General features: G+C 38.7%; 1 protein-coding gene across 1 annotated transcript in view; it reads right to left on the bottom strand.

Moving 5' to 3' along the window:
- PTPRN2 (protein tyrosine phosphatase receptor type N2) overlaps positions 1–14,363 on the bottom strand; it is a 636,037-nt gene that overhangs the window by 83,478 nt on the left and 538,196 nt on the right. The window contains exon 14 of the mRNA XM_077789214.1: positions 1,526–1,720. Coding sequence (XP_077645340.1) covers positions 1,526–1,720 — 195 coding nt within the window. The remainder of the gene's footprint in view (positions 1–1,525; positions 1,721–14,363) is intronic.

The following is a 14,363-nucleotide window of genomic DNA, read 5'->3' as shown; positions in this document are numbered from 1 at the left end:
CTCTTATTTCCATACAAACATATTGCCTAGATCTTTTTGAATCCTTTTTGCCTCAGAATTTGTATTTATTTTGAGACTGGGCAACTGGAAATGTTTGGGGTTCCCAATCCTCCCACTCCCCCCAGCCCCCAAGTATTTTACTTAACTATGAAAGGAAATCAAGTGGATTTTAATTATGGTTAGGCAAAAGTGGAACAGTCAAAACTGTAACAAATGGTTTTCTGTCATGGGAACAAGACTTTCAAGATGCACTTGTCTAACAGATATTAATATAATAATTAATTAATTACTTTTGGAAGGGGATGTATTTACTCAGGATGATAAACTCTGAGGAAGCATCTGGTTTAAAATCCTACCCTGCTTTTGCTCTGTTTTATAGCTGACTCGATCAAGGCTGAAGGAGGTCAGTAACTTGGCTGAGGTCAAATTAGGTTTTTGGATATTGCCTGCCTTCATTCCTTTCTCCACAATGGGAGGTTGGCTTGTAAGAACTTGAAAAATACCTCATAAGATAGTACCTTTAAATTTAAGTCCAGAAAAACAAAGAAGTTTAAAAATTATGACCCAAAAGTATGACATGATGGAGAGAAGTTTCCAGAAATATGGCAAACTATCAACTGCAAAGGATGCTTGCTTTAGGTAAAGACAGAAGTCAAATATACAAGCAAAATAACACAACTTTTAGTTAAGTTCTTCACCACAACCTAACTTCTACTCGGCTAATGTCAATGTACTCTAGAGAGAGTAAATATTTAAAGAAAGATGAAAATAAGGCAGAAAAAATGAAGGATTACTCTACAGCTCTCCCAACAGGACAGAAACAATCTCCACCAGTCCCAACCACTGGACTCTGACTCTTACATGCAGAAAACTCTTCAGGTGTCCATTTTCTACAGTGATACTGGTCTCAAGCTGTCCTTGGAAGCAACCCAATATTTCCAACACAGACTCCATCAATGGAATATATTTGGATCATTTCAAACATGAGAAATCCAACTTGGAAGACACTTATCTAAGGACAAAAAAAAAAAAAAAAAAAAAAAAAAAAATCCAGGCAAAGCTCAAATTTCAGACATTTCAGATCCCTTTTCTGAGGGTGACAGACACAAATTGCTCCATATTATCAATCTTCTGTTGCCTTCTCAGCTCAGATACCTCCACACACTGGAGACACATGAGAAAAAGCAGTGAGCTGATCAGAAATCTGGCAGCTTTCTTCAGTTGTCCGAGCTAAGCTAAACATAAATTAATAGGACAAGAGGACACCACAGGGCTTTTTTTTCCTTAAAAGCAGGCATACAAACAATTCATATTTTCAGATTAAAAGAATGTTCCCGAGAGAAGAAAAACAAAGATATAATGAAAAAAAAGATAGGAAATAAAAGTGCCTGGTTTAATTATACAAAGTTCAGATTACCAATGAAGCTCAGGAATATTTTTCACTCGTGAAAACACGTTTTAAAGCTCTCCTTCCAACAGCTGTGTGAAATTCAGTGGGAATTTCTGGAAGACGGGAGCGCCTTACCAGGATCATGTGACCGGTGGAGATGTCCATGTTGGACTGGACCGGCTCCTCGCTCCAGGACGAGGTGCTGCTCCGGGCCGAGGGGCTGGGCACGGGCCCATCGCTGAGCTGTGAGGAAACGCTGCTGATTCGGGACGCGCGCGGGGGCTCCGGGCGGTCAGAGGTCTTCACCGCCATGCGCTGCCGGCATAGCTCCTGGAGACAGAGAGAGAGAGAGGAGGAAACAACCTACAGCTGAGTAATTACAGGATAGACTCTACTAAAGACATATGATTTACAATATGTTTCCAAAGCTGGAAGTGTTTTCCCCCTCACTGCAGTAATTTTTGGGCGGCTGTCTGTTCTGTTAAGCTACAAAGGGATGCTCAATGAAATTACTACACGATGACTACCCTAACCTTTCAAAAGTGGCTGCACGCACATCTCCTATAGATAACCAAAAATCCTATTTTGGAGCTTGACTCCTCTAGCAGATATATATTTTTTTTCTTCCCCTAATATTGCCCCACATTCTGCAAAGCCACTTTTGAACCACACAACCTCCTGAAGTTAATGGGGTTGCACGGGAGTAATTGAGAGCACTGCTTGGCCCTGGATATGCAAACTCAGCAAGCTCAAGGCAACTGAATTGATGTGCTCTCCAATGTAAATCCTAGTTGATAGATGCCTCATTTCTCTTCATTAAAATAGCAAACTCGCAACACTTCCTCCCTGATGTGGGGCAGAGAGGATGAAGAATGACATTAACGAAGAATAAAAGCAGAAATCTGTCATTGTATTGTTTAAGCAGCTTTGGCGAATAAAGGAAATTCAAGCTATCACACACACTAATGCAAGTCGTGTTGAAACACCAAAATAGATAGCACTGGGAATACGTATTTTCAGTTGCTCTCATGCATAGAATTCGTGAAAATATATAGAATTCTGGTTAGGTAACAGAAAATCCTGCTGGTAAAACCAACTCCTAATAGTATAAAATTCTGATTCTAACAAGATGAGCAGACCCACAGTTACTCTGTCATGTTGCAATGCTGTTAGAATCAGCTGTAGTGGTGAGACCACAGACACTGTAATAAAATGATCATTTTTTTAACATATGACTATTGTCCATGAGGGGTCCTTGGCTGCTTGGTAAGTCTATAGGATGTGGCCATATTGCACACACAGTGTGGGAACAAATTTATCTCAGATTACTCATTCTGCACAGACAAGTACTAGAAGCTCAATCTTTTGCCTCAGGCTAACAAAATAATACAGGCTGAAAAATTCATACCACTGGAATGCCATGGCTTCTGTTTTCTTATTCATTGATAATTTAGTTGCAGCCCAAGTGCCATTAGTAGGATGATCTGAAAACCATTATTTATCAAGTGCAATAAAATCTTTTCACACAGGAGTTCAAAATATAACTTAAGACTACGTTTGGGGCTTTTTTTAACCTTGCAAACTCTAGGACACTGAAGGGGGATCCTAATCTATGTAGCAGTAAGTATTCAAACAAACTCCCTGAAACCATCATATAGAAACTTCTGTCACCACATGACAATGATTAAAGACCCCTTCAAATATTCTTTTCTACCAAAACTTCTGTCTTATTTGCCATTAGAGGTGCTTATGTGGACTCTTACTATTTGATGGTATTTAATACAGTATGTATATATATAGATACATATATGTATGTATGCATGTACAAATTAAGATACATTGAGATGAAATGTGTATAATTTATAAACAGGATATATTTCACTGCGCTACAAAAACACAGTCAACAGAAGCTTGGGAAGCAGAGATTACTAATTCTATATGGTGTCAGTTGTTGGAATAACTGTACAGAAAACTGCTACCTGACTCCATCACTGCATTTTTTTATATTTATTGATTTTGTCTAGGCCATGAAAGAATTTTTCCAATTTTTACCAAAAGTAGGGGTGTTCTACACTTGAGTAGTATGTATTCTGTCAGTTCGTACCTTTGTAGCATGAAAACATGAAAAATATTAGAAAAATAACTTAAACTTCAAAAGTATGTTTAATTGACTCACATATATTGCTGTTAAATAGGTCAGTTAAACTATCTGTACTAAACCCAAGATTTTAATAAAGGAAAAGATATCTTATATTTTTAAATGTAGGAACAAAGAAAAAACCTCTTTTTCTCCTTTTCTCTGGAGGATCACACACTTTATAAGAAAGGATAGCAATAGTCCTCACTGTCTATTACTAACCTCAGAATGACCCTGCAGTAGTGTAATTTCAAATCCCAGCTTTTAGCAGGTTTGGGAAAAATTTTAACAGAGTGGAAGCTTTTTAGACAGAAAAATAAATCTACAAAAAACCAAAAAGCTGCTCAGATGTTTAAACATCAGCCATTCCCAGAGAGAATGGTTTATTGGACTAAGCAAAAGTATAATAAGTAAAGGTATAAAAATAAGAAGTCCATCACATAAAACCTAGAAGGATGTGTCTTCTGGCTAGCATGCCATGTGGCATTGATATGAATTTATTATATTCTAATAGACATCCTGCCACTTGACTCACCCCAACTCTGTGCTAACAATAGCATTTGTACTCAAACAGGATCTTTGTTTTTAAGTTGATCTGTTCCTGCTGTTCATATCCTGCCTCAAGCCATAATCCTCTGCTTTTACAAGTGGTTGCTGTGGAAAGGATTATAGACCTCTGTTAACAAAAAAGAATTGAGATCAAGTGATCTCTAAGAAATTAATGTACCATTTTTACATGAATTATAATGACAAAAGAAACAATCTTTAGACAATTGATTCTGGACCAGATTAACCTCTAACCAAAATATTTTTGGACATAAAGAATTTAGTATGCTACTAAGAAATGTTGTTTTAAAATGAAGTTTAACATGCTCATGGTCCTTGTGGAAGAAGATGAAGTTGAGAATCCTAACAAATTTAAATACATTTTTTTAAAAATTACCTTCTCTCAAATTTTAACATATTTCTTTCCTGACATATAAAGAACCAAAATAATAATTCCCAGAACTGCTTTTACTGTCAAATACCTCAAACAAAGCACCCACGTCACTGCACTCTGCCGTAAAAAATGCTTAATGTAAACAGGAAGGTCAAATCATAGCTGAAGCAAACACACTTCTGATTTTCTTGATTGGAGTTTTAAATCTCCATGACAATGAATTTTCCTCTGCCTGCAAACAGAAGATTTTGGGTTGAATTTATTTCCAGAGCAGTGTGACAGCCCTCGACAACTCTACCTTGCCCCTTTCCCAGCTAGCCCAGCCCTGGCTGAGGAACCTGCCCCATCCCCACGCACACATCAGCCACCTCAGGACAGCCACAGCTTCTGCTGCCCCAAAGCCACCTCTCTGCCAGCCCAACCATTCCAGCTCCCACCTGGGTTTCTAGCCTGGCACTGCAGGGACAACATGTTCAAGACCACCACATGTAAAAGCTTTGAGTGTGTTGAGGAGCCATTTGAGTTCCTCCAGGACAGACGGACAAGGAATGTCCAGCTGAAAGCAGGGAAATGTCTTTACGTGGAATTTGGCCTTGAGATGGGGCATCAGTGTTCCCTTCCTACAAAAGGCATTGGGAACAGTGGGGTCTCAGAGTGTGGGGTGTTTCACACCATCCCATGGCACTTACTGAGCTGGCATCTCTTCACAAATGCAAAAAGCCCTGAATGGTTCAGACCCTCATAAATACAATATCTGTTACTTGTGCACTTCTCTGCATGCTCAGGTATGCTCTGCCTTCCTCTCCAAAATCTTTACTCTCACAAGAATTTTGCAAATCAGCCATTTACTAAACCACAACTAGAATTCATTCTTGACTAAAATGTCAAAGCTTCATACTGTGAGAATTATATGAACTGTATTTCTGTATTGTCTCAGCCATTAAAAATATTTTCTAAGAATGAATTCAATTTACTGCTGCATTTCTATATTTAGCAGAGTGGCTGAGGCTATTTCTGCCATGCTGTGACTCAGTAATGTCTAGCCATTGTTTGTGTATAGTTCTAGTGCCATTCTTCATTTAAAAACATCATTTACACCTAAAAAAGCAACCATAATGCATACAGTGAAAGATGAAGAAACGATCCTCCTGACCTTCAGGCTATGATCTAATGGATGGGTTGGACATAAACATTTATTTAAAAGGTAATTTGAAGTTTATGACATTATTTCCCATCACATGGGAATTGCTATCATACTAAGGCACTTACTCTGTTTTTTATTTCCCAGCATTTATTATCAAACTGATATGGCGGTCACATGCAGTATATAATGGAGAAGTAATATTGCTGTATGCCAAAAACTGCCATAACCAAGATAAATATTCTGTAAATAATGTTGAGTTAAATGAGTTCAAAGCACTGCACCATGATCATCTGCAGTGAGCTTTTTATTTGACACACAATTGATAACCTTAAACAAACCATAAACAGTATTCTTGGAAACCCCTCAATCCTCTTCACAATGAGGTTCTAAAATATTCCTAATACTTGGCTGTCCACACAGAGACAGGCAGAAGCATGAAGTGCAACTATTTCCTCAGGTGCAACAAATAGATTCTCAAATCCATACATTCTACTTGTGAATTAACCACTCTGCAGCATAAATGTAGTTTATCCACATTTAAAGAAAGGCATTAAGAGACTTGCTGCACCTCCTGGACAAAACTGAGAGCCAGTCTTGCCACCATATTTTGTTAGGTGGGTCTCTGAGCCTGAAGAGGTAAAAAACTCTCCTCTCAAACGAGGAGGCATCAAATCTGTTCAGAAATTGAGCCCACAGATACCTGTCCAGGCTGCTCTGGAGATGTGAGTTGCTTACCAGCAGGAGTTTTGGGCTCTGTCACCAGCCAGTGATGGGAGCTGCATCTCCTGCCATGTGGCTTGCGATGCACAGCAGCCACTGCTGCCACAGAAGGGCAAGGCAGCAAAAGAGAGCTCAGAGAAAATTTTATCTGTCATCTACTGGAAAATCCACGTAAGGAAATTGGAAAATCCATTGAAGCTGCATAGTTTCTTGAAACGTTTGGTTTTAGAGAGAAATATATGTATATGCCCTGGTAAGGATTATGAGTATAGGTAACCATAGAACTTAAACCAGATGTAACTGAGGCTAATGGATAATATTGAATCTTTTCCCTTGATTTATTGGCAAAAATGGAATTTGAGAACCACAGGTGACACAGTACAGGCAGGAGAGCTGACTGGAGCATCCCAGTTAAGATGCCAACGTTCACCTCAGCTCTGCAGTCATTAAACACGAGCCATTGCACCTCAAAGCTGCCTCCAGAAAGGATATTGCAAATGTTTTATGCAAATTCTCTAAGCAATATCTTCAGGTATTCCAAGTCCAGCCAGTGATGATGGCACATGAATCATTCTCTTCTAGCTGGTACCAGGAACATGATAAATGTTCAGTCCAAAGCAAACAAAAATAGCTTTGCATATAAAGCACTCCTCTTTTTTCCCAGCCACTTTCACCTCAGATCTGACTAACAGGTGATCTGGGATCTGAGGGAAGTGTCAACTTTTCAGCTTATTTAGAAAAAGAAATATAATTTCATTACAATATATTAACAAAAATAATCTATTTTGTAACTGATCCCAACATTTTCACAAAACAAAAAATTAAGTCCAGGAAATAGGCATTTCCACACTTTAAATAATTTTTGTTTAGCAAATTACAATGGAAACCACTTTAATTAGTCCAGAAATAAGTGTGGCAAAATTATTCTAGAATTAGCAAAATATAAGAGAGAAAAAAGCTTTCCATAATTATTAAGATAATTATTAAGAAAACGAAGAGACACTAAACCAAACAAATTACTGTTTATTAAAAGTGATAGATGAGTGTACACCAAGCCCTTCCAACCTGACCTGCCTAATATTCTAGCAATCAAGAAACAAATCTGCCTAAGCAGGTCTGATCACAAGAACACTGTGTTAATTTTATATGTGAAACAAACATATTTCACAGAAATTTTAAATTAAAACGCTGACACTTAATTCTAAATAATTCAAGACTACACCTTTTAATAAAATGTATAATGAAGAATAAGAATATAAGTAATCTATACGCTAGGTATGGAGGAATAAGACCTTTAAAATGCCTTTTTTTTCCCCCTCAGCTTCAATGCATTTAATTCAACAGAAGTCTCATTCCCCTTTTCAGAAGGTATTATTCACAGGATGAGCTGAGGTCTGCATGTACAGCCTGAATTTTACTGTTCTGCAATGGGTGCAGTCATCAGACAATGAGATTTTAAAAATGAAAAAATAAGCTCTTTTTTTCAACAAATGGATCTAGGACTATAAACATCATTATTCTCTAACTAAATTTGCTTAGTGTTTGCTTCACCACTACAGGGTGAAGCTAAAGTAATTTGGCCGCCTTTGTTTTGCTTTTGCATACTTGATAAGCTTCCAGGTGTTATAAATTTAACTTTAACTTATTTACTGTATTTGTAGCTTTGGGGATAATTACAGCTTTATTACCATTTATTTTTGAGTTATTGAAACATACTTTCAAGCTTTAGCTTAATTGTAACATACTTTTTGTCCAGCAATAAAAGAGCTGTTTACATATAGGGAATATTTGCATGTATATTTTCTATTCTTCTCAGAAAAGGCAACTGTATCTTATATCTGTGTCCCTTCAGAAAAGAGATAAAGGGTTATATTTGAAAAATGATTAAGAGTAATATATTGAAAGAAACAGCATCAAATGTATAATTACACATCCATACTCTGAACAATTCATTTTTATTTACACTTGTATGTGATAGATCTTGGGAGGAACAGAAACAACAAAAGAAAGAAAGAAAGAAAGAAGAAAGCTAAATAAATTTCTTTGATTGTCAATGCAGCCTTCACATGCCCAGTTCAGTTCACTATCTGCCCTCTTGTACCACACTCTGTATATCTGAATATAACTCTGAACCTTGGGACAGGGGAGGATTACTTTGCTTGATTTTTAAATGATCTAAAACCAAGGGATGCCATTTCTTTTTGAGAGCATCACGGCCAAATACAGGCTTGAGAATCATTCTCCTAACAAAACCTCAATTTTGATTGTGGCTTGTGAAACTTAAAATTTCAATTATTTTAGCATTGCATGTGTTTTCTGGTGATGACTCATCAATTGTTATTTCCCTTTCCTCATGTATACAAAGAAAGTCGAGGCCATGAAGAAAGGGAAAGGCAAAGAAAATATGGCTAACTTTAAACAAAAAAATTACTTTTCCTTTTAAAAAAAAAGGGTTTTTAATTTCTTTGTTTTATTCCCTCTATTTAAATTCAAACATTTGCACAGTCTTGTCCTACCAAATGGAATGAAAAGCCATCATGGTCTTGTACACATCTCCAGGAGTCCAGCAGACATGAAAATTGCACAGAACCAAAGGTGCTGTCTATGCATTATAGCTTAAGAAAATAGTTTTACTTTCATCCTTTCAGCAATCTCTCATCAATGATGAAGCAATCTGAACAGTCCAGAAGCTCCTGGAGGAGGCAGGTATATCCATGGCTCACATGGCCAAGGAAGACATGACAGCATAGGTCTAATGATATTTCTCTGAAATAATGTTAATACTGCCCTGCAATCCATGCCAGGAGAGCACAGGTATCTTTGGGGTAATACTGCTTTCCAGAGGGTCAGTAAAATTTGAAGTTCATGTTTCGTTTACTCAGCTGGGGAATGTTTTCCTATACAAAAACACAGAAACCTCTGACTGACTGGAGTATGACAGTTTGGAGCCTTTATTTCTAAAAGTTTTATGAAACAGATGCTGACTAAAGAGGACTCCAGCACCCTGGTCTTCACAAACAGGAGTTACACAAAGAAAGGCTGTGATTCTTTAGACTGATTTGGAAGAGTATCTTCCTTGCACAATGACATGATGGTGGCTTCCCTAAGAATTCAAAGGGACTACCTGGATGACTCCAAGGAAATCAGTGTTTGTTTTGAATAAGATATATCTGCAAACTATGTACCTGAAGTCACCTGAAATCTACAGGTGTAAAAGCACCCAATTTTTCTTCTCAGGTTGTTCCTGACAATGTCAGAGTTTTCCTGGCCTTCCTGGCGGTTCAGACATCTGCAATTCTGGAAGTGATAGTATATCACATTGACCTACCTGCCACAAAAAATAGTGGTTTCAACCAGTGCTGGTTTCTAAATTGCATTTCAGCTGTGCCTGCATATAATGTTTTACAAGTATATGAATATATGGCAAGTATGAAGCTGAAGAGGAAAGATTTCTTAAAGGAATAACCAGATAAATAAAAAAATAGCCTGTAAAGCACACTTCACCTTTGCCATGTTTCTTTCATCTTAACTAACTCTAATACAAGCTCATGAGGGCACAGCTGCTCCTTAATATGAATTGGCACAGAAAATTCCCCTCTAGCACAGTGAGAGCCACACAGCACAGTATGGGTTACAAATAAACCATAGTAACAATTGAATTAACCTGAAAGGCCATGCAGAACCACGTGTAAATCCATCATGTATTCTGACTTTGTCTAACCCACCCAAAGCCTGACCAGCTTCCAGCAGATGCCAGTGCTCTTAAAGATAACTGCCACAAATGTTTCCTTTTTCACTCCCAGCATTTATAGTTGCCTGGGGCCCAAAGTGGGCAAAAAATGCAGTCCCAAGACAGCTGTAGTTTCTCAGGCAAGCTATACATTAAGGCTGTCTAGTCCACTATTTTATTGCCCTGCAGGACTGAAAATGGAAGATCATTTCTGCTAGAAATAAGAATTCCCAGCAGCCAACAGGACTCAGTGAGCACTTCCAGCTTGGGCAGAAACAAAATAGCCACTAGTTTATGTCTAAAAATGTTATTCTACTCCACTACAAAGATTAGTATTGCTTCTCCCTAAATCTGTGTAACTGCATTCATGGTAACAGAGTTTCTAAAAGCAGTCAGAGAAATGGGAAAAGAAATCCTAAAACTTCTAAAAACCCCAAATACTTTTTTTTTTCCACAGAAGGCAGACATACACCAGAGGTGATGCAAGGATAAAGGAAGTATTTACCAAAGATGGCCATCATGACAATTTTTTTTAAAAAACATCATCTAGCATGACAGTTAAAATTGCCAGTCATTACCCACTCCTGATTTGAAAACTAAACTCACTGCTTCTCACCCACTCTCCACTGAAAAAAATTAAATCCCTCATCAGCTCTGCTGGGAAGACCAAATGCAAATTTAGTGCACAAGTGTTAAAAAAGGATCTATAAAGAACAAAGTTACTACTAAGTCACGGTAGGTTATTAAGAGCCAAATCTTTGGTAATACAGAGAAACCCTATTTAAACTATGGGAAAAAAATAGTATGTATAAGTTTCCTTGTATCTCTATCTTGTGTCATTCTATCACACATCACAAAGGTCTTCAAGGATTAAAAAATGATCAATATTTCTACACTTTCACTGTACTGGTGTCATAGGAGATACTGGACAAACTAACAGGGATTTAATACTTGGTACTGATGGTCAGAGATACAGGGAGACCTCATATTTTGGAGAAGACAGCAACAGCAGCAAAAATGCACATTTTTTCTTGGGCTCTCCCATATCTCTCTGTACAGCTGTGCACAGCTGGATCAGGGTTGTGCCCTGAGAGTGCCTGGCCAGAAGAGACCTGCAGCCTCTCCACTGTCCCTGACCTGTCCCATGGCACCAGTTCCACTAAATACCCTGCAACAGCAAGGGGTTAATATGGGTGTTTGCATTCAAATAAAAGGACTTCCCTGCCCATGACTGAGGTTCCTGCAATTTCTTTTCCCAACCCATGCAAGCACAGAGGGTCACTATTATTCCTTGGACCTCTCCACCAAGCACCAGTTTTGTCTGCAAGATGCACCATGGGAACAGCACAGGAGGACAAGTTCAAAGTAGGCCCATTTCTTAAATGGTCACACTTATATTTGGATTATTTTAAGAACTGAGGCATGAAGCTACAGGCATCTTCTAAAACATTACTAATAATGTTTTATTAGTATTTTTTATCCCAGAATATTTTTTCTCATGTGGCTCCTTTGGTTTTTGAGATTCTTGCTAATAACCTGTGCATCAACAACATTCTGCAGAAAGTGTTGCTTGTTGCAGTTGTATTCTGCTGATAGCTTTTTTATTTATTCTAGTATTTTATTTTACATACTTCATGTAACTGAAAAATCTTTGTCCTGGTGGCCAAAGACAGAATAAAAGTCTCACTCTTTCTTCAGTTTCTCATTTTATATTTTTTTTTCTTTTCTATACTATTTGTTACTATTTTAGAAGAAATAATCTGCCTTTTCAATCTCTCTTCATAGGAATTTTCCATTCCCTTAATCATTCTTGTCACCTTTTCCCTGCTCCTTCCATTTCTGCATTGTCCCTTTGGCGATGGAGTGACCAGCACTCACAGAAGCCTTGAGCATTGATTTATACTTAATTAACTTCTAAAGTCCTCAAAGAAGCAAACAGAATTCTTTGTTAACAATGCCTGCAGAGCAATTGGGTTGACTCAGACCTCCAAAAAGAAGCTGAAATTTGGAACAGCTTGCTAGGCAACCCTTATGTATGTTTTAACTTCACACCCAAGTGCTTTTCAGTGAGGTTAACTAGGAAATGCAGTTCTTTATTTTGTTCTTGGGGGGTCACAATACACAGAATTTACATGCTCAAATTCCCATGTTACTATACATACTGTTACCACTCAGTACAGAGGGAGATGTATGACATAATTTCCCTATATAAGACAAATTTATATGTGTACATTGTTTTGCTCCCAAAAACACATTCAGCTCCATCACATTTCTCCTTCTATTTGGTGTAAATAGCCAGCCACTGGCAGCTTGTGCTGTGAGCCACTGCAGCAAAACCTCTTCCAGCAAATCACTCCATTTGAGGCATTTTTCTTTCCCAGAAGGCCAGAATGAACTCCAATTGAGAAGCTGAAAAAAGTAAAATCCAAGTTTCTTTTTCCTATGCCATCAGAAAGGCACCAATGTAGTGAATTTTACTTTTTCACCATTCCCTCAATTCTTTTCTTGCTAGTGGGGAAGATCAGTATGTCTCTAACATGGGAATATTCTCCCAACACACTTCTGAAGACCAGGGGGATGTTGAGAGCAGCAGTACCAGGAAATGGGTGGTGTTGGTCCTAAGGGCTCTAGGGCAGCCCACTTCAAACCAGCACCTCTGCTGCTGTCAGTGGGACCAAGGACCTTCCAACCTGCATGGAGTGCAGGGCTCCCCAAGCCAGGTGACACTTGGTGAGGGGAAAAAGAGTGATTTCAATCAGCCAAGCTAAGCATGTAATCCCAATACCAAAAGTAAGCTTTATCAGGATAATGTTGAGCTGTTCTCACTTTGGAGAGCAAGATCAGCCCTCTCTGAGACTTCCTGAGAGGTTGCCAGAACACGGCTCTGCAAAACAACAGCCACCCTATGTAAAAGGAAAAAGCTGGAATCATCAAGAAACCTGCAACAATGTCAGCTAGACAGGAAAACAGAAAAATAAAAACTGCACTGAAATTCAACAGGGTTTTATCTGCGTGAAAGATTAATTTTTTTAAAAATCATTGCCCTGCTTAAAATCTGTGCTTGTTCAGAATGCAGTCATCCCAACCAATCAACAATAAAACATCACTCATTTGCCTTTAGTAAAAAGTACAGAAACTGGTCAACAAAGCTAGAGAAAACCACATTAATTTCCTCCTTTGGATAAGCCACTTAAACTAAATTTGATTTTCTCCCATTCAAAAGCTATTCTTTTTCACCCTCCAAATTAATTTTGCTTCTTTGAGGGATTTGACTTTTAGGAACATCCTTTTACAGTCTCCCATCTTCAGTCTTGGTTTGGTTGTTTGCTAAGAATACAAGTGATGAAAACTGAAAGCTGCAAACCTGAACTGGAATGAGAAGAGCTGCAGGAATGCCTCAACTGAAATAAAGTACTGGGATGAACTGATAGCTTAGAACATGTCACAGCAAAAAACCCACAGAACAAAGAAAGCAGGTGAGCTGCCTCAGCCCTTTATCATGGCTTGCTGGTGTGCATTAGATCACTCAGATTATCTTTTACAGCTCTTTAAACCACTAGAAAAAATTTAGATCTCTGTTGTGCACAAAATTACAAGAGAAAGAAAATATCTTGGATAGAAGGCCCCCATCCTGGGAGCCAGAGCTTTTTCTCTGTTGAAAGAAATGAAGCTTGGCCTCTTGTCCAGCCAACACAAATCACATCCTCAATGTCTGACTTGTTGTAGCTCAGCACACAGGCCTTCCATGGATCTCCTTGCCTTCACATATCACACACACTCACGAGGCTGTTTGGGATGACACCTCTCACTTGTGCCCTTAAGACTGGAGCATCACGGCTCTAGGAGAGCTCCAGCCTGCTCTACCCAAACTTCTCTTAAGTTTAAGCTTATATCACAATAGAACAAGCAAGCCCACACTGAATATTCTACTTGGCAAAATCCCTACAAGAGTCCCTACAGGGCTACAGGCAGAGAAAAGTGGAGGATTTGAGACTGACTTTTGTCCATCTGTCCCACAAAGCAGCCAAATCCATAATGCCTTGCCAGGGTAAAACCTCAGGTGGCTGAGATCAGCCTCAAACCCTTCCCAAAGGCAAAGCACAAATACACAGTGCAGGAGGGACAAAGACCCTTGGAGGAAGGATGCTGCTGCTTTGGGCAGGACACAGCCCTGCTCTGCCCACAGGGCCAAGCACAGCACGGAGAAGGAGAAGGAGGAGAAGGAGAAGGAGAAGGAGGAGAAGGAGAAGGAGAAGGAGAAGGAGAAGGAGAAGGAGAAGGAGAAGGAGAAGGAGAAGGAGA

Source organism: Lonchura striata, chromosome 1 (assembly GCF_046129695.1).
Source record: "Lonchura striata isolate bLonStr1 chromosome 1, bLonStr1.mat, whole genome shotgun sequence".
Classification (NCBI taxonomy): Eukaryota; Metazoa; Chordata; class Aves; order Passeriformes; family Estrildidae; genus Lonchura; species Lonchura striata.
This window is presented reverse-complemented; position numbering and strand designations above follow the sequence as displayed.